The sequence below is a fragment of the Parambassis ranga genome, chromosome 7 (genome assembly GCF_900634625.1).
Source record: "Parambassis ranga chromosome 7, fParRan2.1, whole genome shotgun sequence".
In the NCBI taxonomy this organism is placed as follows: domain Eukaryota; kingdom Metazoa; phylum Chordata; class Actinopteri; family Ambassidae; genus Parambassis; species Parambassis ranga.
The window spans coordinates 22,039,286-22,064,984 of NC_041028.1; the positions used below are offsets into that span (position 1 = coordinate 22,039,286).

At 44.6% G+C, this 25,699-nt stretch overlaps 3 protein-coding genes across 4 annotated transcripts in view; 1 reads left to right on the top strand and 2 right to left on the bottom strand.

Annotated features, from left to right (window-relative positions):
- The window catches only part of rbm38 (RNA binding motif protein 38), a 27,569-nt gene continuing 1,870 nt past the window's right edge, over positions 1-25,699 (top strand). The window contains exons 1-4 of one of the 2 annotated variants that reach the window (XR_003670988.1): positions 1-551; positions 1,764-1,887; positions 3,247-3,301; positions 13,785-14,988. Coding sequence is in view for 1 of the 2 variants with exons in the window: in XM_028410182.1 (XP_028265983.1) it covers positions 330-551; positions 1,764-1,887; positions 3,247-3,301; positions 13,785-14,139 (756 nt within the window). In the remaining variant the exon portion in view is untranslated. Of the gene's footprint in view, positions 552-1,763; positions 1,888-3,246; positions 3,302-13,784; positions 15,293-25,699 lie in introns of those variants that run through there. The other variant, XM_028410182.1, reaches the window with a different exon arrangement.
- mipb (major intrinsic protein of lens fiber b) lies at positions 18,350-19,445 on the bottom strand. Its single transcript, XM_028410184.1, has 4 exons — positions 19,086-19,445; positions 18,778-18,942; positions 18,621-18,701; positions 18,350-18,535 (listed from the first exon to the last, which is right to left on the bottom strand). Exons 1-4 carry the CDS (start codon positions 19,443-19,445, stop codon positions 18,350-18,352), a joined length of 792 nt encoding a protein of 263 aa, XP_028265985.1.
- On the bottom strand, positions 22,254-24,262 carry LOC114438667 (aquaporin AQPAe.a). Its single transcript, XM_028410183.1, has 6 exons — positions 24,248-24,262; positions 23,563-23,757; positions 23,126-23,287; positions 22,887-23,051; positions 22,645-22,725; positions 22,254-22,469 (listed from the first exon to the last, which is right to left on the bottom strand). Exons 1-6 carry the CDS (start codon positions 24,260-24,262, stop codon positions 22,254-22,256), a joined length of 834 nt encoding a protein of 277 aa, XP_028265984.1.

Below are 25,699 nucleotides of genomic sequence, written 5' to 3' on the forward strand. Positions count from 1 at the left end.
GTGGGGTTGGGTGGAGCAGAAGACGGGATGCGCCGATGGAAAAAGACGCACCGCCTGTCTATTGGACCAGACGCGCACTGGGCGCATGTAAGCGCCAACGGAAGCCTGGAGACTTTGCTTTTTTCCCCTTCCCCGGGACAGGAGATAAGAGGGTCCAAGACACCTGTCAGGAGAACTCTACACATCCAGAAGCTTCAGCGGAGACTGCGTGTTCGGCCATGGACGCGCTGTCATCATAGGCTGTCGGTTGCCCGCTGAGCGTAAAGTTATCCCCCTGCTGCCCAGAGCTGCTTCTCCCCTTTGTGGCACATTCTCTCCTCTCCTCGTTCATGAGTTCGCCGCTGTTTTTAGGTCAGCTGATTGGGGTTCCGTTAGAGATAATGCACCCCACCATGGAGAAAGACACAACTTACACCAAAATCTTTGTCGGCGGGCTGCCGTATCACACCAACGACGCGTCACTTCGGAAATATTTCGAGACTTTCGGGGACATCGACGAAGCGGTGGTGATCACGGACAAACAGACGGGAAAATCCAGAGGATACGGCTTTGTGAGTTAATCCAAGTTCACCACTTTCTCCTGTTACAACACACAGAGCCGCATGTCAAATACAGAGCTTCATATGTTTATCATCAGGAATTTAGGCTTTCTGTCCTGGCCTGTTGCAGCCCTATGAGTTCAAAGTTTTATCCTGCAGGATCTTTTATTTGATTTTATTTTTTTCTTGTCTTTGAGTCCACACACACACACACACACACACACACACACACACACACACACACGGTCACTTTGTTCAGGCTGCAGCCATGTGCAGTGTGTCTGGTGGTGGCAGTCACATGCTCGAAGCATGAGCAGCAGGTTATTTCTTATAAGCGTGTCATCAATTATCTACATTTAAGACACACATGGGCTCTGCACACACACACACACACACACACACACACAGTGAAACACTTGAGTTAGTAATAAGCTGCTGCAGCTGTGGACAGATGTCTCTTTCTTGTGTGTGTGTGTGTGTGTGTGTGTGTGTGTGTGTGTGTGTTGGCACCAGAGGAGGGGGAGGAGGGGGGGGTTGGTCTCAGAGGTGTGACATGTCAGTTGGCTCTGCAAGATAAGGCAGCAGTAGTTTCAGTTTGACTTCCTCCCTCCCCCTCTCTCTCCTTTGCTTGTTTGTTTGACTGTTTGAGCTTGTGTGTGGAAGAGAAGCATTAATGTGAACTGGACTCCACATTATTCTGCCTCTGAATAGCCAATCGGCCAATCAGCTGAGGCAACCCTGTGTGTGTGTGTGTCTGCTCATTTCGCCCTTGACTTCCTTTTATCTATCTTAATTCTTAAACCCCAGTTATCTCGAACCATCTGCAGTTTGTAAGAGTCTGATGTTGTGAAACGAAACCTAACGTGGCTGTTGTACTTTCACTGCCCCACTTTTCGGAGCTGGAGCTGTCTGCAGCTGTACCTTGTATAAAGCTGCTCTGTGAGTGTGTGTTAACCTTCAACACATCTGCCCACTTCCTCAACTCCCCTCAAGGTAGATTCCAGTATCTCCTCTCCTTGGCAGCCCAAAGTGAAGAGAGAGGAAAAAAAAAGAAAAAACAAATCTGCCTCCCACATATCAGCCCACAGCACACACACACACACACACAGCCAGGGCTCTAATAACTGGAAGCATGGAAGAAACACACTGATTGCTTCTTTCATGTAGAGTCCTCACTTGCATTTAGCAAAACCTGATACCAATGATATGTGATTCTGTCAACAGGTGACCATGGTGGACAGGGGGGCCGCCGAGCGGGCGTGCAAAGATGCAAACCCCATCATCGACGGCAGGAAGGCCAACGTCAACCTGGCGTATCTGGGAGCCAAACCTCGCAGCTCGCAGACAAGTGAGTGTGATCGATCAGGATCAGTGGCCATGTTTCATCCACAGATCACTTGTTTAATGGCATATATCATGGCATGCAGATGCTGTGATATTAACAAGAAGAAGGGTGACTCACAGGCCCACGCCATTTTTATTGTATGCATTTTAATTTAGTGTCACGTCTTATGCTGTCTAAAGTACTCACGACTTCCTCCTCTTTATTTATGGCCTGCGTCCTAACTGTCAAAGAGACACAGAGACATGCTTGGCTGCCTCAGAGTGGAAGACAGGAAGTCTTTGTAGTCCCAACAAACATCTTTTTTTTTGGCTGCTGACATCTGTGTGCAAATAGCATTTAAGATCATTTAAGTGAAGCCGTTAGTAGCTTACAAAAGTTTGAAGGGAGATCAGACCAGGATGGTCTTACCCCTGAAGGTGTCCATAGATCCTCACTGTGGTGGTTTTTAGTTTCTGCCTGTTGAGTTTTACATCTCAAATGGATGAATCTCATCTCAAATGGAGGAAAATATACAAATTTGAGGTTAGTTGGATAAATAAAATAAAACCGCCGGTATCTGGTATACCCGACTGATGCCGCTCATTCCCACCATACGTTCTGTCTTTGTGTGCTCGACTTCTCGCGCAGATTTCCTGCCGCCAGGCTTTTTTAGACTCAACCACCACCGCCACATGCTTTGTGCCCCCCCCCCCTGACATCTGGGTGCTGCTCACCAGGCCCTGACAGCAGCGCTCCCTTGGCCTGCTTCGTTTGGCTGAAATGCCGTGGAGTGTAGGTGTGATTGACAAACAGTGGCGCCAACAACAACTGACTGTGTGTCCTCATTCCCGGGCCAGCACACTGCGACACAACTCCCCAAGCATGCAGCTGAAGGGAGATGGCAGCGCTTGGTATTTTGTTATTGTGTGTGAGAGTAGCAGGAGAACACAGAGAGCAGGAGGGGATGGGACCTTTCAGAGCGGGAAATAACAGCATGGCTGTCTCCTCCTTGTCCTGGTAAAGAAAGAAAGAAAGAAAGAAAGATGTGCAGTTAGGAGGGGTAATAATGTCTGTACAGGAAGAAGAGGCGTAAGAACGGACGAATGGCGAAATACAGGAGGATAAAGTTGCCGTTTTTACTCAGCCTCAGCTGATTCCTGGTGAAGTCTGCAGGCAGCGAGGTCAGAGATTTCTATGAGCAATAGGGTGCTCATCATTATTTGTGTGTACGCTGAGGTAATAACCGTCGGTGATACTCCTGTACCAACATCAGAGAGAAACAGAGGCAGGGAGGCAGAAAGCTGCTCTGTCCTGGTTCCATATCTTTCAGGCCAGTAGCTAAAATATTCCTCCATCTCTCACTCTCTTCATCTCTGTCTGCAGGTCTCTCTGTTGGAGTTCAGCAAGTCCATCCTACGTGGGCTCAGAGGCAATACGGGTAAGGCAGTGAAGAATCAATACCTCTGTTTCCACCTCTCTCTCTCTCTCACCTGCCTCCTCAAACACACTCCACTCCTCCGTCCTTGGCATTTTGTGAGCGCTCGCTCTTGTTCCGCTCTCGGGTCCCCGCTGCCGCTCTGCAGTGTGAAAAGAAAAGAACAAGCCATCAGATGATGTTTGTTTAAAGTCTGCGCTCGTATCTGTGCGCTGGGTTTGGACTCTGTTGTCTTGGCTCTCTCTGTTTCTGGGCCATTAAACGCATGAGAAGCTCAATTCTGGGTTTCACTCACGCTTGAGTTGGGCTTCACTGAGGCAACAAGCCATTTAGCCAAACTTCCCACACACACACACACACACACACACTTCCTCGCATTGGTGCACACAGAGGTTGTTGCATCAACATAAAGCTTCTTATGATAAACAGCATAGAAGGAAAACTTTTTACCCAGAACCCTTTTCACATGGACAAACAGCCCCTATCATCCAGCTTTACAATGGAACTGTGATTATTTCCCATGTCTAAACTGGCTTGTGGTGGTGATTGATTAGCTCTGATCAGTAGTAACGTAATTAAAAAGTCGACACAATAGTTTCACTCCAAATTTTACCATTTAAAAGCCACTGTTACTGTTACTAATGCTATTGTTGGTGATGTTTAACATGGCAAAATAGACTTAAAAACACAGGGGGGAAATGAACTGACTGACATTAGAGGGAAAGATAATCTGCCTGTATGTTTTTTTGGTGTTGAGTTATGTTAGTGTCATGTGTTAGCATGCTAATTAACACTGAATAAAAGTGCAGGGGTGGGTGAGACATATTTAGTCCGCGGTTCGTCCTGAAGAGGACACAAATGTCGTTTAAATTCTTGGAAACTCGTCAAATAACTGGAAAGGCTGTGATTTCACTTCTAGGCGGCCACAGACACAATGAGCATGGAAAGAAGAAGATCACAGTTATACATATTCTACCTTATTATATATACCTTATTATATTTCTAGCTCCCTAGTTTCATATTATATGACTTTTGCTCCCTAGATACACATCGTTACTTTCACTATGTTACTGGTATTTTGTTTATTTTGGTCATTTGGTGCTTGTGCTAAGCAGCAGGTGTGGTTTCTGTGTGTGTGCTGTTAATCGGGATGAGTTCTACACCTGCTGGGACATTCCGCGTTAATCTATATGTGATGGAGGCTCTGCCTCCTCCGTCAGTTTCCCAGAGTTTTCAGTGTGAAAGAAAAACTTAATGACTCAGATCCTGAGTGGAAACACGGAGAGGATGATTCACCGCCCTGTTACAGACACCCTGCAGGTCGGACGCAGCTCCTACAGTCCAGCCTGGATGACTTCTGAATGCACTGACTCAGATGTTTAATGTACTCCTACAGTCACAGCTGCCTGTCTGTGGGTTTTTCTGTTCACTTTATGTGCGTCGTGTCAAAATTAAATGGCTTCTGTTTGGGTTAAAAACAGAAAGGTGTTCTGACAAGTTCTGGTCCATCAGCCACAAAAAAAGTCCATTAAAAACCTCAACTGTTCTGAGCGCTATTAATATTGCAGTCCTCAATTTCTGAATGAGTGATGAGGGAATTGAGGCTGACCCAGATGAGTCTATGAATGAGTGATGATAGAACACCCGCCCCCCCCCCGAGTGTAGGGTGGACACTTGAAGCGGAGGGAGTTTTAATCTCAGCTTCCAGTAGCAGTCACAGTTTGACACCTCGCAGACTGAAAACACAGCATCACCTGGCACACACTAACTAACAGCAGCACACCTGGAAGGCAAACACACACACAGGAGGCGGCACAGTGCGGCAACACCTGCAGACTGAGGGATCAGGATGTCTGTAACAGGTGTGTTGGGGGGGGGGATTAATTAGTGATTCGATCAATGACTTCTGCTAAACGTTGCTGGTTTGGTTTGTTTTACTTCATTGTATTACAAACACATTTAGGTTGGGATTGTTGATTTGATTTAATCTGGAGACAAATTGTATTTTTCGCGATTATACAAATGTTTTTTCAAGTAATGTGTCATGAACAGTAGATATTTTTTAAATAGATGGTGAGCAGATATAATTATTTATCCAAACCTTACATATATTTTTCTTTTATTATTATTATTAAGTGAGCTTCCTCTGCAGGATGACTGGAGCAGCTGAGGAGGTTCAGGCACCTGGTTAGGATGCTCCTTGGGTTTTTTTTTTCCCTGTTCATCCTGAAGAGGACAAACTCATCAAATAACTGTCAAGGCATTTTATTCAAAGCCACATATACATCAGCTCCTACGTCAGCTCCTGGCATGTCAGGCGGGGATTTCACTTCTAGGCAGCCACAGACACAACGGACATGTAGTTCTCATTCATGTGTAGTTTCTAGTCTGCGCAGATCTGTGTGAAGAAAATCACATTCTACCTCAGTTTGTATTATTATTATTATACCTGAGTGCGCTCCCTAGATACACATCATTACTTTGATTCAAGTCCCCCTTTCAGTATGTTACTATTGGTTACGTTAGCCTGGAAGTCATCGTCCTACAGTGGATATCGTATATTCTTTCAGTTGCTATGGAGAGTGTTGGGGCTACTAGCAGAGACTCTGGACTTGACTTCACATAGTCATTACGAGAGTGTCATACAGAGAGTGTCTGAAAAGTAAGTATCATCCTGCTGGACACAGGTGGCTGTCACATGTATATGTTGTTTACTAGGTGTGTAAGAAAAAAATCGATTCTGTGATATATATCGCGATATTTTATTTGGAGATACTGGTATCGATTTAAGTCGTGGCCAAATCGATTTTTTTATTAATTATTTATGAGCAAACATTAATTTCAACATCTTACGTTTGTGGTGCACACTGTCTCTTTCAGCATAAAAACAACTTGAATGTGAGACACAGTTGCATTGTGCAATGTTCTTATAATTAAAAATAATTATAATTAATGTATTACTAGTATTCAGATGAGGCTTTCCAAACAAGCTTTCCTCTATCTATCTATATATATATATAAAACCACAGTATACACCGCCTTTGTTACAGTATCAGGATATATCGTATATCGTATTGTATCGTGGCATGTGTATCGTGATATGTATCGTATCGCCAGATTCTTGCCAACACACAGCCCTATTGTTTACTGTACAGCGTAAGAGCATTTAATGTGAGGATAAGGGTGTATAGAGATAAGGGCGTGTGCACAGACACAGGGCATGCTGGAAGTTTATACGCTCTCGGCTGGCGTAGATATGTATTGGTATCCTCCTGGAGGAGCTTGAGGAGGTTGGTGGGGAGAGCGTTTCTTTGATGGACACCTCTGTCGTAAAAACACAGCTCAGAGTTTTCAGGAAGCAATCCACTGCAGAAGAAGAAGTGATACCATTATCTGTGACAGTGTTAACCTCCGGAGACCTGAGTGCAGCACAGCTGCAGGAGGTGTTGTGCTTTGAGTGAATGTCTGCTTTGTTTTTGTTCAACAGGAAACACTCTTCTTTGAATTACTGCTGCTATTGTCAGCCCAGTTTGTCTGAAGCCATTCTGATGGAAGCAGGAAATCCACGCTGTTCCTGAACCTACCACACTGAACCTGACCCTGTCTCTTTAATGTTGGTGAAATTATTGCTGCTTAGAAATAAATTATTTCAACTAGAACAAATAAAGCATACAGCCTGTAGAATCCTTATAGATTTATACAAAGGGCACATCTGTCTCGGCTCGGATCGCTCTGCTCCGAGGCTCCGTCCGTCTTTGACGTGATCAGTATGACTGCAGTCAGCTTCTTGGAAGCACGAAGGACTTCTACTTCAGTCATGTCTGAATGAATCATGTGTGAGTGCTGTTAGAACGGAGAGGTCCGGAATTTGTGCGCAAAGAGTTGGAAAAGGCGTGGAGATTAGTGTTACCATTAAACCAGCAATTAGTGTTGGAGCTGAAAACACATGTGACGACTGTGGAGTCAGGGGCCGCTCACCTCACTGCTGCTTTACCTGCCTGCTGATAAACACTCGAAGCAGCCACAAATGTTTGTTACTTTTGTTTGTGTGGAGTTTAAAGTTTTTTCGTATTATTTTTGTTCCCTCGTCCCTTTTTGAGCCTCATCCTGTCGAACAACATCTCTGCATAGAGAGAGCTACTAAAAAGACATCAGCACTCCACCACAAACCATATTTAAGATCTTGTACGTTGAAAAAAATGTTTTCTCCCAAATGTCAAATTCTTCCTTTAAACATAAAATCTGTTTAAATATGCCTTCAGGTCTTTCTGTTGCTGCTGTTTCCCCCTCCGTCCTCCTCTGTCTTCGTCACTGTGGGCCTCTGCCTCTGCTCAGACAGTAAACAGCAAATATCAAAGATAAACTCAAACAAAGCACAACTCCGTCTGCTGCTTCTGCGTATTTTGCGTAAAGTTTGAAGAGGACAGAGGACGAGCTGATGCCAAATGTGGCTTTGAGGTACAGATGAGTTGGGCTGGTGATGGGTGGGGGTGGTGGTGGTGGGGGGGGGGGGGGCGTCTGTCGCCCATGGCCGCCTGCTGTCTGCTTTCAGCAGCAGAGTGTCGTGCGGTTGCTTGGCAGAAGTGAAATTCTTAAAAAAAAAAAAAAAAACACACATTCTGGTGTTTATTGTCTGAGAGGAGAGAGAGGGGAGGAAGGAGCTGGATGTGCGGTGAGGCTGTTTAAGGTGGAGGTGGAGGGGGTACTTCCTGTTGATGGGGCTTACAGCACACCTGTGGCTGAGTTCAGTGAAGCTTTTGGACCATGTGAAATTTTACAGAATGAAACGCTTTCTGTGGGTATCGACTATTTTAACAACAGCTTCCTCTGTCTGATTTTTTTCACTCTTCCTTTTTACTTTTTATTTTCCTCTCCCTCTCAAAATGATCTTTCACTTTCAGCCCGTCGTTATCACACCCTGTCTGTCGAGGGGTTTAGGTAGACGGCGAACCCTTGGGTGGATTTTCCTCTTACCCAGGGACCCAATTAGAAGAAGCACTAGTGTTGGATGAAAAAAAAAAATGTTGGAAGCTTTTCATAGTGTATAAATCTCCCGTTTTATTCAGCTGTCTGTTTACAGACGACTCACAGTTTGATGTGTATCTGTTTCCAGTTCTTCACTTTTGTTGTTTTGCGAGGTTGCATTTTAACACTCTTGTCGGCGAGGCTTAAACTGATGTCGCATCAAAATATAGATTGAAGCCAGTTTTTTTTAATGAGCTGTGACTTTCAGGCTAATTCAACACTTCTGTATATATATATCATGTGCCTCGCAGGCGCCTCAGAAACCTGCCAGAGTGCCAGTAATGTGAGGGGAAAGCACAGAGGAAGACGTTTCACTGCGAAGCCGTTCCACAAATGGCTGCTCGCTGACAGCTGGATGAAATTCATGCTCTGTATACGATGTGATGGAGGCTCCTTGGCTCACATCAAATTAAATACCCGATCACACTGGGGAAAAAATCTGGCTAAAGCGGGATTCGGGCCTATCCAGATGTGTTTTTTCTGAGTGTGAACACCTCGAATCCGGCTGTATCCAGTTTGATTTCAATCCGGCTAGAACCACCTCTCGTGGGTGGATCTAGCCGGATTGGCTCAAATGTGGCTCAGGTGTGAACGCAAATGTGGCGAGCGAATCCGGTTAGCGACATGCTACTTCCGGTTAGTGATGTGCTACTTCCGGTTCACGGGGCGCGACACGGGACAAAAAAACGCACAACGCCTGCACACACACGGTCCTACCGCGGCCTGAACGGACTCTGTATATTACGAGGCGCCACCTAGTGGTTTGGAGGACAGCAAAAACGCTGGATGAAGCCGGATTGAGTGCGGACACAAGTGTGTGCTAGCCAGATTTGAAAATAGGTCTGAAGCATCCAGCTTAAAGGCTGTCTGGGCTCAATCCTACTCTAGCTGGAATGACTTTCTCCAGTGTGAACGGGGCCTAAGTCACAACCAGCAACCTCAAAACACACACAATGAACCATAGCGTCCTCTTTTAAATTGACATAATTTTGGGCACATTTTAGTAAAGTGGACAATGGAGAAAGACAGGAAGCAGTGGGATGTTGTGGAGCCAAGAGCGACAGTGAGGGCCCCTGAATCATGTTTAATTCATGCTTTGTATGACTAGTAATGGCTTTTAAAGCACTTGTTTTTTACCACTTTAAACAGTTTGATGCTTCCAGGAAAGAGACAGCAAATAAACACGAGTTGACAAATGGTTTAGAATTCATTCCATCGACAGCAGATCTATTCATGTGTAAGGTTTGCACTTGGAGCATGAAGAGCGAGATGCATAGAAATCATTCCATCATCATGATAATATTCACTTCACATATCAGTTGTGTTCTCCCTGTTTGAGTGAATCAAATTTAAATGTCTTCCTCGCTCGCTGACGTTGAGTGTCCAACACTGATGTTGGCCTTTCTATCGTTCACCCCCCCCTCAAGCTGTGTGTGTGTGTTTATGGAGAGAGGACGTAGGGTCGTGCGTGTGCACGAGTGTCTCTCTTTGACTGACTCACCCCTCCTCACATCCCTCATCTGCACTATTAAAAGCGAGGCCATCCTCCAAGGCATGAGGGATACGTTGGCTGATCCTTCACCTCTCAGCGTTTTTCTCACTCCTCGGCCAAGGAGTCCTGTTTTTGACCCCTGTGATTGTTTTTTTTTGTATTCTTTTTACATCCTGTTTCTTTCATTGCTGTTGAGGAAGGACAGCGAGGGGGAGTGCAGCAGAGGAAGATGGCTGTGAGGGAGTACACCCAGAGGAGGGAGGGGAGGGAGAGTCGGTGGAGGTTATTCTGCTCTCATGGGTCTGTTAGTGAGAATACACCCATGCAGCTGCGCCAATTAGTCCTGCCATGCTTGAACCCCCCCCCCCCCCCCACACACACACACACACACACTCTTCTAAGCTGCTTAACTAACTACACACAACCTGTTAAGTGTGTATTTCTTGCAGATTCACTTTGTGATGTGACAAGCTGAACCATGTAATTCAGTGTGTGCTCTGTAACGCAGTGTCTGCGTGCCCGTCTCCATCTCCTCAGTGTGTGTGTATATATATATCATATATATATACACACACAAATGTGTGTTTGACAGCCTGCAATGATGCCAGGCACGGGGAGAAGGAGGCGAGGCGCAGTGTCCTCGCGTACGATTCCGCTGTCACATCGGATCAGTCAGGCCTGAGCACAGGCGGGCAGCGGCGCACAGCCGTGGGAATGACACTGCACTTCTGCTCAGAGACGGGATACAGTGGGGTCGTCGTGGAGGCAGAGCGACATCAGCTCCAGCTTTGCTTTGACTTCATATGTTGTTGTGTATCATTAGTCTGCAGCTCTGTATCTTTGCCAGAAGAATTCCTATAAAATACTCATTCTGGATCATTTACATTTTTATTCCTGCCGGTTAATGAGTTACTACAGCTTCCTAGCGTTTAACACCTCATTAGTTTCCAGCAGCATTCACCTTTAACCTGGGAGGCAGTGAGTATCTTTGGAACCCAGTTTTGCTAGTTTTGGCCTTTATTTATGTAACTTTTTTGGGGGAGTTAAAAATAGAATTCTTCGCAGAATCTCTTTGTTCTACACTTCTTACTGAACATTAGTCATTTAAACCAATCAACCCAAAGCATAGATACGAGTGTGTTTAAGGTCTGGAGGTAGTGAAATAGAGTGAAAGGATCTGATTTGTTTAACATGACTATCAATCATCTGCTGTACTGTAGGGAAGGTTAAGGGTTTCATCCACAGCCTTTCCACTTAACCCCAAGTCTCTTAGCAGAATGTAAAGTCCCATTAAATGCTATATATATATATATAAAAGCAAAGTTTATCATATTATAAGTGCCTGTGCTTTCCAAACAGACTTCTTCTTCTGGGTCATACTTCGTCATATTTCTGCATTAAATCTGTGCTGACATGTTAACACACGCTGCTCTGACAGAGACCACAATAATCCATTTTCAGGTCCATGTTTCTCAGTAGCAGTACAAGCTCAGAAAATTCATTCTCCTCCTGCCTGGTGACGCAGTCGTTACCGCCAATCTTTCTTTTCTGCATTGCAGTAATGAAAGTAACTCATGTTCAGCTCCAGTCGCCATATCTGGCACTGAAACCCCATCGCCAGCTAGCTTTTGGTGCCATAATTATAACACGAAGGAGGACAGTGCGGCTGTTTTTATAGGATTTTGTGGGATAAAAAAGCGAAGGGTGACCCTTAGTAGTAGACCCTTATTAACCCTTAGTAGGGCACTGTGGAGTTTAATAAGGTCAATGAAGAGTTTGCTTAATGGGCCCAGGAATATACAGGTGGTCTGTACATTCTGGTGTGTGTGTGTGTGTGTGTGTGTTGTGTATACAGAGGAGTGTGTTCTCACTGCTTGTTGTGTAAGCACACCTGAACCTTTCTCTCACCGTGTTTAGAGGTAAGCAGCAGCAGCATCAGTGACAAGGTGACCGTCAGGTTAATGGGTCTGACTGCAGGCGCCGTAGAAGTCTGACCGTTAAACACCGTCACGTTCTGTTGACTTTACTTAAGCGCCGCGACATAATAACCTACTTCCTTTGATATGATCGTTGCTGCTTTCGCCAGATGTATCTGAGACAGTTCAGGTTAAGTGGGCAGCCCCCAGGCAAGGGCATGACTGAATACAGGAGGACAGTACAGAGCTTTTTCCCCCATTATCACCGTGGCTCTGAGAACCTGCCGTCTCATACGATGCATCTGCTGTGGCAGCTTGTGTTGGTGTATGAGAATGCACAGGTGTAGTTTAAAAAAAAGGAAGATTCTGTGCAGAAACACAAAATACAAAGTGAGTTTCTCTTGAATTTTAGTGTTTCATTTGGATCTTTTCTACATTTCTGTGGCACTGTGCTAATTAAACTGAACGTCAAGGGAGGAAAAATCTATTTTAAGACATCAGTGCTGATAATTGCTCTTAAAGGAGGTGGAGGAGGAGGAGGTAACACAAAGAGAACCACTACTGAGTTGTTATCAGTGTGTATGTAGCCTACAGTGTGTCTCTTATTACTGCTGTGGTTACGATGACACTGATCAGATCAGATCTCACTGGAACGCAGCTCTGAACGCACATTTTTTCTGACATTGCCATTGGATATTCACACACAGACACTCATCAGGCCTGAGTGTGTAGTATGTGTCACTTTTTTGTATTTATTCTTGAGGCCCGAGAAGATGTTCATCTCGTTCCCTGCATGCAGAGCACCATCTATCTGCAGCTTTCTTTGTTGTTGGCTCTGAACATTTTAGGGTTAGTGGTGTGTTCACCTCATGCTAACAGGCTGGAGGTCAGATTATGCGTTTGTTTCATATAAAAAAAAATTAAATCCTGTGACTGACCTTTGTTTACACTGTAAAAATGGCTGTTTTTACGGTTGCTATGGAGATCTGAAGCCCCGCACTTGCACTATACACCACTCTAACCACCTTAACCAGACTGTTGCCATGTACCCTACTCATTGTTGTTATTGTTTTTACCTATTTGTTCTATTTTATGCTCTATTTATATTTATTACTTTGATGTTGTGCATCTTAGAGAGCGTTACACTTTTAATTCCAGTGTATGCCTGGTATGTGTGGTATTGACCAGTAGCTGTGGTTGCCAGAAAAATACAGGATATCATTACATACATTACAGGACATCCTGTAAATGTTACTGTTTCACAATATATGTACAATATATAAATATTAAACTAGTAAACCGTGCTTATTCTAAATTAGTATGGGAATGCTGCTGTCATGCCAAGTCTTTCATTGAGGTATTCAGGTGATAGATGCTAAATTCACTTTAATTATGCTTTATTAATGTGAATTATAAACTGTAAAAGTAAAATATGTTTTTATTGTATTTGTAGAGCCTTATTTTAGCATTTTTTTCTGTAAATCCTTTTTTTTACTATTCAGTGACTGTCCAGATTTACTCCTCCTCGTCTCCCCTCTGGATGGGTTGTCGGAACAAGCACGGTGGATACAACTCGTAGTTTCCACACTCTTTATTTCACACACACACGTACTACATAAACTGTGAGCTGGACTAACTTTAATAAACACACAAACAAACCGTTATTAACGGCTAACATTTTGACTGTAACTTTTCAAAACTAAAATGCCCACTCACCGACGCGTCACGACGTGGATAGCTGCTATAGCTGCTATAGCAGCACTTAAATGCAACAAGCGTTGCTATGGCTACACTACAAACATCGTTGCCATAGCTGCACTACAACTGTGCATCCTCCGCAGTTGCGTCAGTCATGTATACGTCTAACAGTCATGAACAATTATTACAGTCAAACACAGTACCTTAAACTTCCCATACCCACATCAGGAAATAAAGTTTTCTACTGGAAAATCCTACAATGATTTTTTTTTGATCAGGAAATGAACAATCATTCATTCTTTGCCTAAGTGGTGACTTGACTCTTGCCTTCAAGTTTGTTCCTCTGTCCCTCCAGGCTCTCTCAGCAGTACATCTACCCCCAGGCATTCCTCCAACCCAGCCTGCTGTTGCAGTCTCATCTCAGCCCCACGGCAGCCGCACTCACCTCCCCTTACTTGGACTACACCTCCGCCTACAGCCCCTACGCCCCTACAGGACTGGAGCAGTACCCTTACACCCCTTCACCTTCGCCCTCTGCTGGCTACCTCAGCTACAGCTTCACCCCCGGCACACCGGCGGCGCCCGCTCTCACCACGTCTCCGACGCCTCCGGGTGCCATTCACCCCCCCCTGGCTACCCTCACCACCGTGTCAGCCGCCCCGCAGGCTTACCTCCACTACCCGCTGCACCAGCCCGACCGCATGCAGTGAGCGGGCGACCTGTGACATCATCAGGACCAGACTGAATTGGAGAGTGTGACGCAATCATAAGGGCTTTTCAAGAGCACTCTCATTCCTGTTTTTTTTAAATATATTATTGTTGAAATGATGAATGAAAATGTTCTGCTATTGTCATCAGCATTCACTGAATGTTTTTCACACAGTAAGTGGCAGACATCAGGGACTGGAGCGAGACCACAGGTGATCTTCAGGATGTTTGGAGGCAGTCCGACTGCCGGGGAGAGCACGTGGGTAAAAAAAGACATTGAGAAATATGTCTGTTTTTGACGTGATGCTGCGGCTGCTGTTTCTCCAACACTGGACTTTAGCTGGACTTTAGCCAAGCTGAGAGCCGGTTCTCCTTTCAGAAACACAGCTCCAATTACCTCCTCGTCAAGGTTACCTTTCTGTCCATGGCCTTAGAGATGTCTCTGGTTCAGTTTGTCATTTTTATTAGTCTCTCATGTCAGATGAACACAATGTTTATTGTACTCCCCTTTGTTCCTTTTATCTTCCACTGGCAAGTTATTACATGGTGATTTTCACAGAATATGCAATTATAATGACAGAGGGCGAGCATGATTGAAGTAGACAACACTGGTATAGTGCTCTGTTTTGAACATTACTCAGAGAACGACTTAAACACTTAAAGACCAACATCCATCACATGAAATTCCTTTAGCTGCTTATTAGGCTTTCTTGAATTATGACTTTTTATAGGAGCATAGGAGTGTACTGGGGTCTGTTTGTTTTTGTGATATTTGGTCGTCAATACATATCATGTAAATGTGTTTGTATGAGTGTGTGTGTTTGTATGAGTGTGTGTGTTTGTATGAGTGTGTGAATTGGAAAAAGAGCGATGCAGTATGGTAATTCTTTTTCAGCTACTGACACAATATAGAATTTTTTTTTCTCCCCCTCTCTCAGCTGCAGAATATGGACGGATACTTTAGAGCGTTTTTTCAGTGCTGTGGCACCACCTTGGTTGGTAGTCTTAGACCGAGCCATACATCACATCACATTTTAAACAAATATGCAAAATAAAAAATGATTATTTCTAAATAAGACTTGCGATATTATTTTGTCTGAGGGTGTAGAAATGACAGTAAAAGCTGCAGCGTAAACACGATTCACTGACATTTGTCTGTGTCACAGTGATACTTTACAGTCGTATGGGTTTCTCGTAAGAAAGAACGTTATCATCATTCTCATGTATATATTGAGCTGCGTCCCTCTAATTAAGACTTTAATTGTGTGGTTTTGCATTAGGTTGTGTGTCTCAGCTGGACAGAATAACTTCCTGGATTGCTGGTTGCCTGGCAACTGTTTCACTGCAAAAAAAAATAAAATAAAATTTGTAAAAATGGATGTGTTTAACGCCCCTAAAGTGAAGCAGGCATTCCAAGCTGTCACAGTAGGAAAAGCAGAAGTGTATTAATGATGGCCGCATTCAGAGCTGAGGGAAAGCAAAGACCAGAAAATAAAACATTTATTTTACATTTAAATGTGTGAATGTAAAGCAAACACACCACAGTGTCTCACACAGAGAGTGTGGGTGTCAGCGTCTGTCCACACACAGAACACTCTAATATCAAACCGCTGCACTAACTTCAACGATTCCAAAGGAATCACAGGACCCTAATCACCTAATCTAATCTAATCCTAATCTGGGATGAGGATGCAAACCTCTGCAGATCCACAAACAGCCTGTGAAACACTTTTCTCGAGACCTCTTCATCCAAATTATTGGCACCTGATGTGTGTTTTGATGGGCTCTGAGGCTGAAATCATTTAGATAAGAATTTGTCATTTCAATCATGAGAGACTCGGCGAACTGAATGAGAAATATTTATTAAGTACAAAGTTTGAATGTGCATTGGCGTCCTAGACCCCGTTGTGAAGACCACATCCGAAAAGGGGGGAAAACACAAGAGGAGAGGCCGCTGGATCAGAAGATCCCCCCGGGGTCTAGACCTGGTGGTGGTGGAGAGCTGGAGGGCAGGAGATAGGAGGCCTGAACTGGCGTAGATCGGGTGGTGCTTGGGGTGGAGGAGGGTTGCTGGGTTCGATCAGAAGACAGCTGGAGAGGAGATGGAGACTTTTAAATTTCGTGCTAAGCTGCGATTGGTCAGGAGAGGGACGGAAAGCGACAGCTGATTGGTGAGGGAGGTGCTCTCTATTAAGCACCTGACTAAGAGAGCGGAAGAGAGGGGGAGCAGAGGAGTGAGGGATAGAGGGAGAAAGATTAGGAAGTGGATAGGGATAAATGGTGACTGATGGGAAACAGAGTCTTCCTGATTGAACATTTCTTGGCTATAGAATTGTCGGTTATACTCATTGATTTAGCATGTAACACCCATACAGGCACATTCTGTGTTTACAATATTTTTTGTTTTGACTTTATTGCACATAAAGGCAGTCTGTACTATGGCTTTCTTGTCAACAAGAGAGTCTAATTTCTAAGGATGACACTAAATGTCTTTAAGGACTCAAGTGTGTTTAACTGTTTCTGAGGGGATTATTTTCACCTGAGGATTGATAGGTGTTAAACCCTTCCAGCAACATGATGAAGTGTGGGTGGCATCTCTACAAATGTACCTGCTGTGCACATGACTCATCACAATGAAGGCATGTGTCAGTCACTGCGGTGGAGTTTTTGGGCGACAACTGGGCTTCACAGCTCATGTAGGAGCATGACAGTTTTGCTCTGTCAGAGCTCTGCAGGCGGAGTCTATCAACGCAATGGGAGACACATGCATGTGTCAGGTTTTAATCATGTTTCTTATCAAGCAGGAGCAATGGTCCTTATGTCGGGTGGTACCCTGTCTGAGCAAAACAACCCCTCCCTTAAACCACAAACCTCAGCCTGATGCAACATGCTTCTGTGTCTCATTGTAGATCTGTGGTGTGCTCTCTTTTTGCGCCCTCTTCTGGTCACAGTTAGTTATTGCAACTCACACTTTCCTTCATGGCCACTAAAATCATAAAATGCGCAGTTTAAAGGAGCAAAAACGAGGCAACCCTTGTATGAATTTTTCATGTTTATTATCATTTAAATTTTTATTGAAACACCTTGTGCTCCCAGTAAGGATCAAATAATAAAAGGAGACTCAATGTAAAGCTCGCACAGCCGATCGGCAGACCTACTACTGAAGTCTGGGATACAACATTTGCTTTGAATTGCGCTGGTTCAGAACAAAAAAGCAGGTGGTTTATGTAAAAATGGATATCATAGCAAATAGCACAGTGAGGGGAGGAGAAATGATCATGTCTTAAAAATTGATGACAAAATGAACATAGTTAATGGTACGAAACAGGAGAGCGGTAATGAAAATAAAACAAAATAATACTGTATCTGCAATCTTACACACATATACACACTCACTTGCAAACACACTCATACATACAGGCAGGCACACACACACACATGCACACACTCACTCTCATGCACACATACCGCAGAGGTGTGTCCACACGCACAAACACAAACTCACAGATAAAATGTAGTGATTGAAAATAATGAAACCCTGGTTAAATCTAATGGTATCATACATCCACGTCTTGTGTCTGAAGTGCAGAAAAAAAAATTAAAATGGAGATAAATTCAGATGAATAATGAAAAGCATGCCCATCTTCACTGGTCTAACCCAAGTTGAAACGACCACAAACCCAGAGTGGTGCCCTCTCTATCCTACCCAAAACCCCAACCCCCACCCCTCGACTCCACCCTCACCTGCCCCATGCCCTCTTACCCTTCTCATATCATACCCACATCCCTCACCCTGCTCTCTCTCCCTCTCTTTTGCCAACACCCGCCTCCCAAAAACCTCTCTCTGTTGGATCGCCACTCTCCTCTGCACTCCAGATGAAGGCCTGGCTGGGGGGTAGGAAGCAAGCAAGCAAGTGCAGGGAAAGAGACAAGACGGCCGCTGGTTCAAGCTCTGGTCACCATTTATCAAAGACACAATGTCCAGTTCAGAATACAGTGAGGACTGTGGGTAGAGGGGTCTTGTTGTGTGTTGAGGTTGAAGGTGGTGAACCTGTGTGTATGTCGGTTTTTACAGTGTTGTTAGTCTACATGTGAGTATTTGGGTTAGTGTTGTGCGATGGTGTTGGAGGGGCAGTGGAGGTGGGGTTGGCGTAGCTCAGGGCCTTGTCCCTCTTCTCTCGGCCCCAGTAAGAGAAGGGGGCAGGGGCAGGTTTATAGGGCTTGCGTCTTGAGCTCGATGGGCTCCCCACGGGTGTCCTGCTGGGTCTCGCTCTCTGGGGGCCGGCTGCCCTTCAGTGTGGCCAGGCGCTCAGACAGACCCCTCATGCGTGGGAACAGCATGAAATCGTACAGAAGGGCGCCCATGGCACCTCCTATCATTGGCCCAACCCAGTACACCTGTTGGCAACAAAAAAATAAGATTTACCATTTTACTTCAATCGTGTAGTGAGGTGACAACTGAAGTTGTGGTTTCACGTCTTACCCAGTGGTTGATAAAGTTTCTGAAGAGCACGGCAGGGGCGAAGGACCTAGCAGGGTTCATTCCAGCACCGGTGTAGTACATCTGAAACACAGAACACATCATTGTAATGTGCTGCAACATGCAAACTAACTTCTTGTGTCGTTTATTTGTCTCTCACCCCCATGAGATGTCCAATGGTGACGGAGAAGCCGATGGAGAGGGCAGCAGATCCCAGGCGGCCATTTCTCCTTTCATCAGTCACAGCAAAAATGCAGATGACCAGCTGCATGGTGAGGAACACCTCCACAGTGGTGGCCATCCCCAGGCTCATGCCAGGCTGCAGCTGGAGGTAGACAAAATGATTTGTGAATCAGAAAGAAATGAGAGGTTTGGTACCATACACACCTCGAGAGATACTACAAACTGTAAGCCAATCGCCCCAATCATTGCTTTGGATTTCTGAAATCTCCATGTTGGGGTTCTTACCATGTTCATCGCCATGTTGCCCCTCATGTTGCCAGGTGTGACTCCATACAGCACAGCAGCCCCAGCTACAGCGCCCAGGCACTGGGCAGCCATGTAGAAAATGGCACGGAAAAGAGACATCTGTGAGCCGACGAGATAGGCGAAGGTGACGGCTGGGTTGATGTGGCCGCCGCTGATGTGGCCAATGGACTGGATGAGGGTAGCTGCTGCCAGACCAAAGCACAGGGCCACATGGAGGACGTGATGAGGCCCAGTGGTCCAGCGCAGGGCAGCACCCATGCCAAAAAATACAAAGAACATGGTCCCGAAGAACTCTGCAAAGACTGCCCGCCAAAAATTCATAGACCGGAACTCCCACATGGTGACTGTTCACTTGAGGCTCTCCACCAGATGAGAAAGATCTTTAAAAAAATCAGATGCCAAAAGTAGCAAAAAAAACGACCTCCCTTTTGAAGTCAGCTAACTCTGCTGACCAAAAATACCCAGAGTCAGTCAAAAGACGAGACAGAACTTCAATAGACGAACCCACTCAAGGATGGATTGTTGAAGTCAACTCAGCTGCGTTCCCTTGCCACCTCTGTCCACTTCTCGTAAAGACATAGGTGTGAGATAATGTGGGAGTGTGGGTGGAGATCTCTGGTGGGATGAGCTGTCAAGAGGAGGTGGGCATCAATGCTAAAGGGGTGGTTTCTAAAGTAGAGACGGGGATAGACAGAGTGTCCTGTGGACCTTTTAGCCTCTCTGACGGAGGGGAGAGGGCCAGACAGGCGCTTTATAACACCCCCCCAGGGGCCCCAGGTGACGCCATAATCCCCCCTGTAAGGGCCAAGGGCGGGGGGGCAGCGGCAGCGCTGTACATCCTAAATCAAACAAACTTAACCCCTCTATCGCCCCCCACCACCACCCCCCTGTAAGAGAGCTAGGCCAAAACAGAGTCAGTATAAGAGAGAGAGAGAGAGAGAGGAGAATCATAAGGTGATGATTAGAAATGAAATGTGAGGGCGTGATGTGAAAGAGCAAAGACACAGGAGGCTGTGTTTATGATCAGGAGGAGGAGGAAACTGCCCTGACAACAGGGGCATATGGCATCTGTTGACATATCATAACTGTCATAATCAGGAACACTAAATGCTGATAGACAAGGACAGAAAAACACACATGTAGGCACAAAGATGCACACACACACACACGCATATACACACACTTGCAGATAATACAGTTGGGGCCCCGGACGGAAGTAGCCAAAGCTAACAGCGCTGAACTGACCCATACACTGAAATGCCTGACCCTGTGAAACCATTGTCTGTAATGTGGGCTACGTGTGGACAAAAATACATGTTAACTAAAAACAGAGGCTACTTTTGCAATGCTAAAGCTACAGCTAATGTGTAGCACTTTGTATTGTTGTGGACACAAAAAGTAATGAATCTGCAATGGTTACTCCAAGTGATGAGCTTTGAACAGGCCGTATGAGCGGTGGAGTGAACTTCATGGCTTCAGAGGTCAGTGTGCACTGACACTGGCAGAGACACACACATACACACAAAACGTCAGAATCTGTACGACAAAGAAATGCGTGCTGAAAAAAACAACAACAATGATTGAGTGGAGTGTGTTTTCTGTGGTGACAGAGGCTTCTGGGAGGTGCTTGGTGGAGGCTTGCAAAAGTGAGTATTTGTGTTGCAGGAGGACTAACAACCAAAGCCTTGAATGTTCTCTCTCTCTGTGTTGGTGTGTGTGTGTGTGAGAGAGAGAGAGAGAGGCTGGGGAAGGGGAGAGGTGCAGCAGGGCAGCAGTAGGGGGGACATCAGGGTTACTGGGCAGCACAGGGGCATCGCGCTGACCAGCCAAGAGCCATTGCTACTTGTGTGTGTGTGTGTGTGTGTGTGTGTGGTTTTGTGTGATGAATGCAGAAAGCTGAGCTTGTCGTTTTGACTCCCTTTTATACATGTTAGAACACACACAATGCAAAATGCTGGCAGCACAGTGGCAGTTGTTGCTATTGTGCATGGTGTGTGTGTGTGTGTGTGTGTGAGAGACAGAGAGAGAATAGTGTATTGTATATCTCTGAGAATGAGTATGTGTAATCAAATGATACTGATACTGGTTTTATTTTATAGTCATATTTATTGATACACATTGAACATAAACAAACATTGATTTGAAAGAATCAGTTATATAATCACTCTCATAACAAAATGATCCAACTTATTTTGGTTGATCCTTTCAGAAAAAAACACAATTAAAGGTTTCACAAAAGCATTGTCCCATACACACCTGAATGACACACATACACATTCATTACATGCATTTCAGATCACAAAGCTTCATCTGACTGAAGGTGTTGTTTCTGCAGAGCCATTACAGAGGTATGAAGCTCCATTTGATTGTGAATAGGAAGAGATAGACACTAACAGACATGAGAGAGAGACAGAGACAGTGATGGAGAGCATCATTGAACCCACAGTGTGAGGGTTAGGACCTCTTTAGCATTTCAAAGCATTCGCAAACACAGGGTAAAACAGAAGGGTGCTTTTCATCAGGATTTCAATGAGCCTCTATTACATATTATAATGATGTGCAAAATGATGTGAATACTGAATCTCACAAAGCAGGCGACAGGGACCTTAAACATCACATCTGACCTCTTTAGCTTCAACATTCATCTGTCTCATGTCAAATAGAGTAAACTCTCATTTTGTTGCTTGATTGAATTTCATTAAAGAAACAACAATCAAATGTTTTTTTATTGGTGAATTAGATTAAAATTGTATTTTAAATGAGCTCAGAGAGGTGATGAAAGGTATTTCCTGTTTCTTTTCACATAATTTTCCAAACAAAAATAAAAAAATAAAGCACATTTATTTTACGCAGTGTTACATTTGTTCAGCTGGTGTTATTAAACAGTGTGTGAGTAGCATACTAAGTGTGTTACTTCTAAACATTTTGTAGTTTTTGGCTTTTTATCTCACACCTCCCTCAGTCCGCAGCATCCTTACAGCATCTTTAACAGCATACAGTGATGCAAGAACAGCTCGAAATGTGATCAAAGTTTCAACTGTTTATATGCATTTCTACTCTACACAACAAGCTGTACAGTGTGCAGCTTCGTAATGTTGTTTCTGTGTGTGAATATGTGTGTGTGTGGTTTTTTGCATCATCATGTCATCAATTGTTCTCCTGCTTGTTGGCCTGCTTGGCCCTCGTGGCGTTTTGTGTGACTGTGGACAGCGAGGACCCCGTCATGCTGGCTGTCTCCACGATCTCGATGTCCTTACAGGTCAAACAAGCCACCAACTTCTGACGAGAGGCGCTGCGTGCAAAGAAGAAGTCATGGGATACCGCGGCCAGGATACCTCCAAGAACCGGTCCGAGCCAGTAAACCTGCAGGAGGGGCCGAGGAGCAACATGATCAACAGAGGATAGACCAGAGAGGCAGGCGGCCTAAGCTCTGTAACACAGTGTTGTTGACATTTTTTGCATAAATAATAATGCATTATAAAGTTAAAAAGAATGGTTTCCATGGAGACAGGTTTGTATGTTTGGGTGTTTCTCTCACCCAGTGGTTTTCCCAGAAACCCGTGATGATGGCTGGACCCAGAGCACGTGCAGGATTCATACATGCACCAGAGAACCGTGCCTGAGGGGAAAACAACATCCAAAGAAATGAGCCCGATGAAGTGCTGCTGTGTTTATTCCTTAAAGTCCAGAAAATCAGAATGTAAAGATTTATACTTTCACAGTTTGTTTATATGAAGGAGGCACATGAAGCTGTCATACATCTGTAAAAACTCCTCCTACCCCTATTAGCACTCCAGCAGTGTGTGCTAATCCAATGGCCAGGTTTCCGGGTTCTGTACACTCCCTCCGACGCTGGTCCTCCACTGAGAAGATGGTGAAGACCATCTGGAAGGTGCACAAAATCTCAATGCCCAGAGCCTGGCCTGCATTCAAATCTAACGGCACCTGAGGATAAAAAACAGGGAACCTCAGAAAAACTGAACAAAGTAACACACAGGTGTGAATTACAGGAAGCCGACCTTGTTGACAAAGTGGTCTGCAGTGGTTTTGATGGGCAGGGCCAGGTACAAGGCCCCGGCTGCTAAAGAGGCCCCCAGACACTGAATAGCAATGTAAAGAAGGGCCCGGAGAACATCCAGCCTCCGCGTGGCCAACAGAGACAGAGTCACAGCAGGGTTCACCTGATCGCACACACAACAACAACATACACAGGACACGGGTCGGATACGATCAGAAACGATCCGATTGTACATGAAGAGTTTGAACAGAGCCCATTTAGATGAGTTTTATTGTTTATACACTACATGTTTATTTAATTACTACGAGAGTCTTATGTTGAGTCCTTGTTGTATTACATGTAAACAATGTGTTCCTTCACTCACTACTGCTCTGTTGCCACCAACAAAGAGTTTCCAAAGAAATGAAAATAAACACTTTAAGATGAACGCGTGACTACCTGTGCCCCGCTTATTTCTCCAAAACAGTGTCCCAGTGCGACAATCACCACGCCCACAGCCACTGCTGGATACAGGGGCCCCCCCGGGGCCTCTCCAGGTCCTGGCATGGAGGAACCCAGCACGCAGCTCACTAACACCAGGGTGCCGAGCAGCTCTGCGAGCATGGCACGCCAGAACTGCCGACTACGAAGCTCCTCGGAGGAAAGGGACACAAACAAAGTTGACCTAAATTACTCGCTTATAATCAGACGACCAAACATGCTTTGATCATTCATTTGGTCAATAAAATCAAGGAAATCGATAAAAACTATATATCCTTAATGAGAATTTTAATCTCACTGCATCCAGGATACATGGATTAATGTGGCTTTTTAAAAACACATCTTGACTATATATATATATATATATATATAAAGACAACAACATGTAGACTATCATCATATCTATTATACTGCACCACAGTCAGCTATAAATATCGTCTTAATAAAGTTAAATAATAATTTCTCAACCATCCTGCCTCATAAGAAAATGCTGCATCTGCTCTAACAATCATAAGTTACAGTTACAGTTAGTTACAGTTACTCCCTGCTGATTGGTCCCATTTTTTCTTTTTTCTAAGATTTTTACTCCTTTTAATCCAAATTATGAAAATTAAAACATTGAAGGATTAAATTAAGAACTCACCTCTCGCCACGTCATTTCCAACTCAAGGCGTACGTCGTCCTCAGACTTTACTCTTGTTTGTTTTTGTCTTGTCCGTGCGTCTGTGTTCAGCTGTGTTGGGGTCTGAGGGCTTCAAGGTCTCGGCTTCATCCCTCATTAACTTGTAGAGTCTGAGAGGTCCTTTGATGAGAACAGCCTCCTCCTCCTCCTCCCTCCCTCTGCCTCTCTCTCTCTCTCTTTTGCTTTCTCTCTCCTCACCCTCTCCTTCCTCACCATCCTCACCTCCTCAGGCCCTATCAGGTCCTGGGTGTGTGTGCATTCTCTCAATGCAAATAATGCATGTCTCTGCAGGCTTGTATGAACAACACCGTGCCAACCAAATGTTCCTCCAACCGACCTTGAACCATTTATCATCATCATCGTCAGCAGACTGCCAGGAGCCGATCACTTATCTTCTACCTGACGTGATTGGGGCCTCTTCAAAATATACCAAGTGCATGAAATGATATGGAAAAATGGTATACATACATGATATACATAAAAAGCAAAATAAATGCCAGTTGACATGTTAATAGAAATCAGATCTCTAAATCTATTTATCTATTTTGAATGGAACTCTTGAATCTATACGGATATGGATCTATATCCAAAATATATATATTGTGTATATTGTGGTTAGAAGGAGAATCTGGTTATATATTTTCTATTTTTATTATCATCAACAAATCCTATAAGAACGTAGAAAACACTCTCTGTTCCTCCATCGTTGTCTGAAAACACACATAATGTCTCCTTTTTTCATTAACAGACACACTGCTCATTCACTGCTTACATTAGCATAACACAGGCCTGTCTGTGACGTGTCCTGTTTTCTCTCATTGGCTGAATTGCGTTGGCGGGTCCTGAGCACCTGGAAAATATTACCGCTACTCGACCTGATTTTCATATCAATTATAAAGCAAAAGGAGCAATTAGTGAGCAGCGAGGACCAGGGCGACAAGAACAGACCACATCCTTCGCTTCGAAAGCATCTGTTAGGCTGCACATTTCATAAGTGTGGGATCAGTATGTCTCCAGTTGTTTTCAAACTGGTTTTTCTAAAAGGTCTAGATTTGTAACTGGATGGCCTGTGACTCCACGTGATCCAGCCAGTTACCATGCCTGCTGTTATGTTCACACAAAACCCAAAGACGTCCCACGCGATGCCCACACGCCTCCTTTTTTTCACCCCTCTCTATAAACTCCTTGTGAGGTAGCTCTCTGATCACCATGGGGACAAACTCTTTCATGATGCAGTTGCCATAGAGCCCATTGAGATGCTGCATCTGTGCGTGCTTTTCATTCTCACTCTTTGATATCAAACAATCACAAAAGAGAACAGAATTCCACAGAAAACTGAGCTCCACCTTTTAAAATGCTTTATTTGTTTCCATTTAAAATGAGCTGATGTAAAGGTTGTGGTGATGTTTGGAG

Excerpts from the sequence above, each read along its gene's own strand:
- mipb (XM_028410184.1), bottom strand. The coding sequence starts at position 19,445 with ATGTGGGAGTTCCGGTCTATGAATTTTTGGCGGGCAGTCTTTGCAGAG. Across the intron at positions 18,943-19,085 it reads GCAACATGGCGATGAACATG|CTGCAGCCTGGCATGAGCCT; the intron begins GTAAGAACCCCA and ends GTCTACCTCCAG. Across the intron at positions 18,702-18,777 it reads CCATTGGACATCTCATGGGG|ATGTACTACACCGGTGCTGG; the intron begins GTGAGAGACAAA and ends TCTGTGTTTCAG.
- LOC114438667 (XM_028410183.1), bottom strand. Across the intron at positions 23,052-23,125 it reads CAGACCACTTTGTCAACAAG|GTGCCGTTAGATTTGAATGC; the intron begins GTCGGCTTCCTG and ends TTTTATCCTCAG. Across the intron at positions 22,470-22,644 it reads GTTTCTGGGAAAACCACTGG|GTTTACTGGCTCGGACCGGT; the intron begins GTGAGAGAAACA and ends CCCCTCCTGCAG.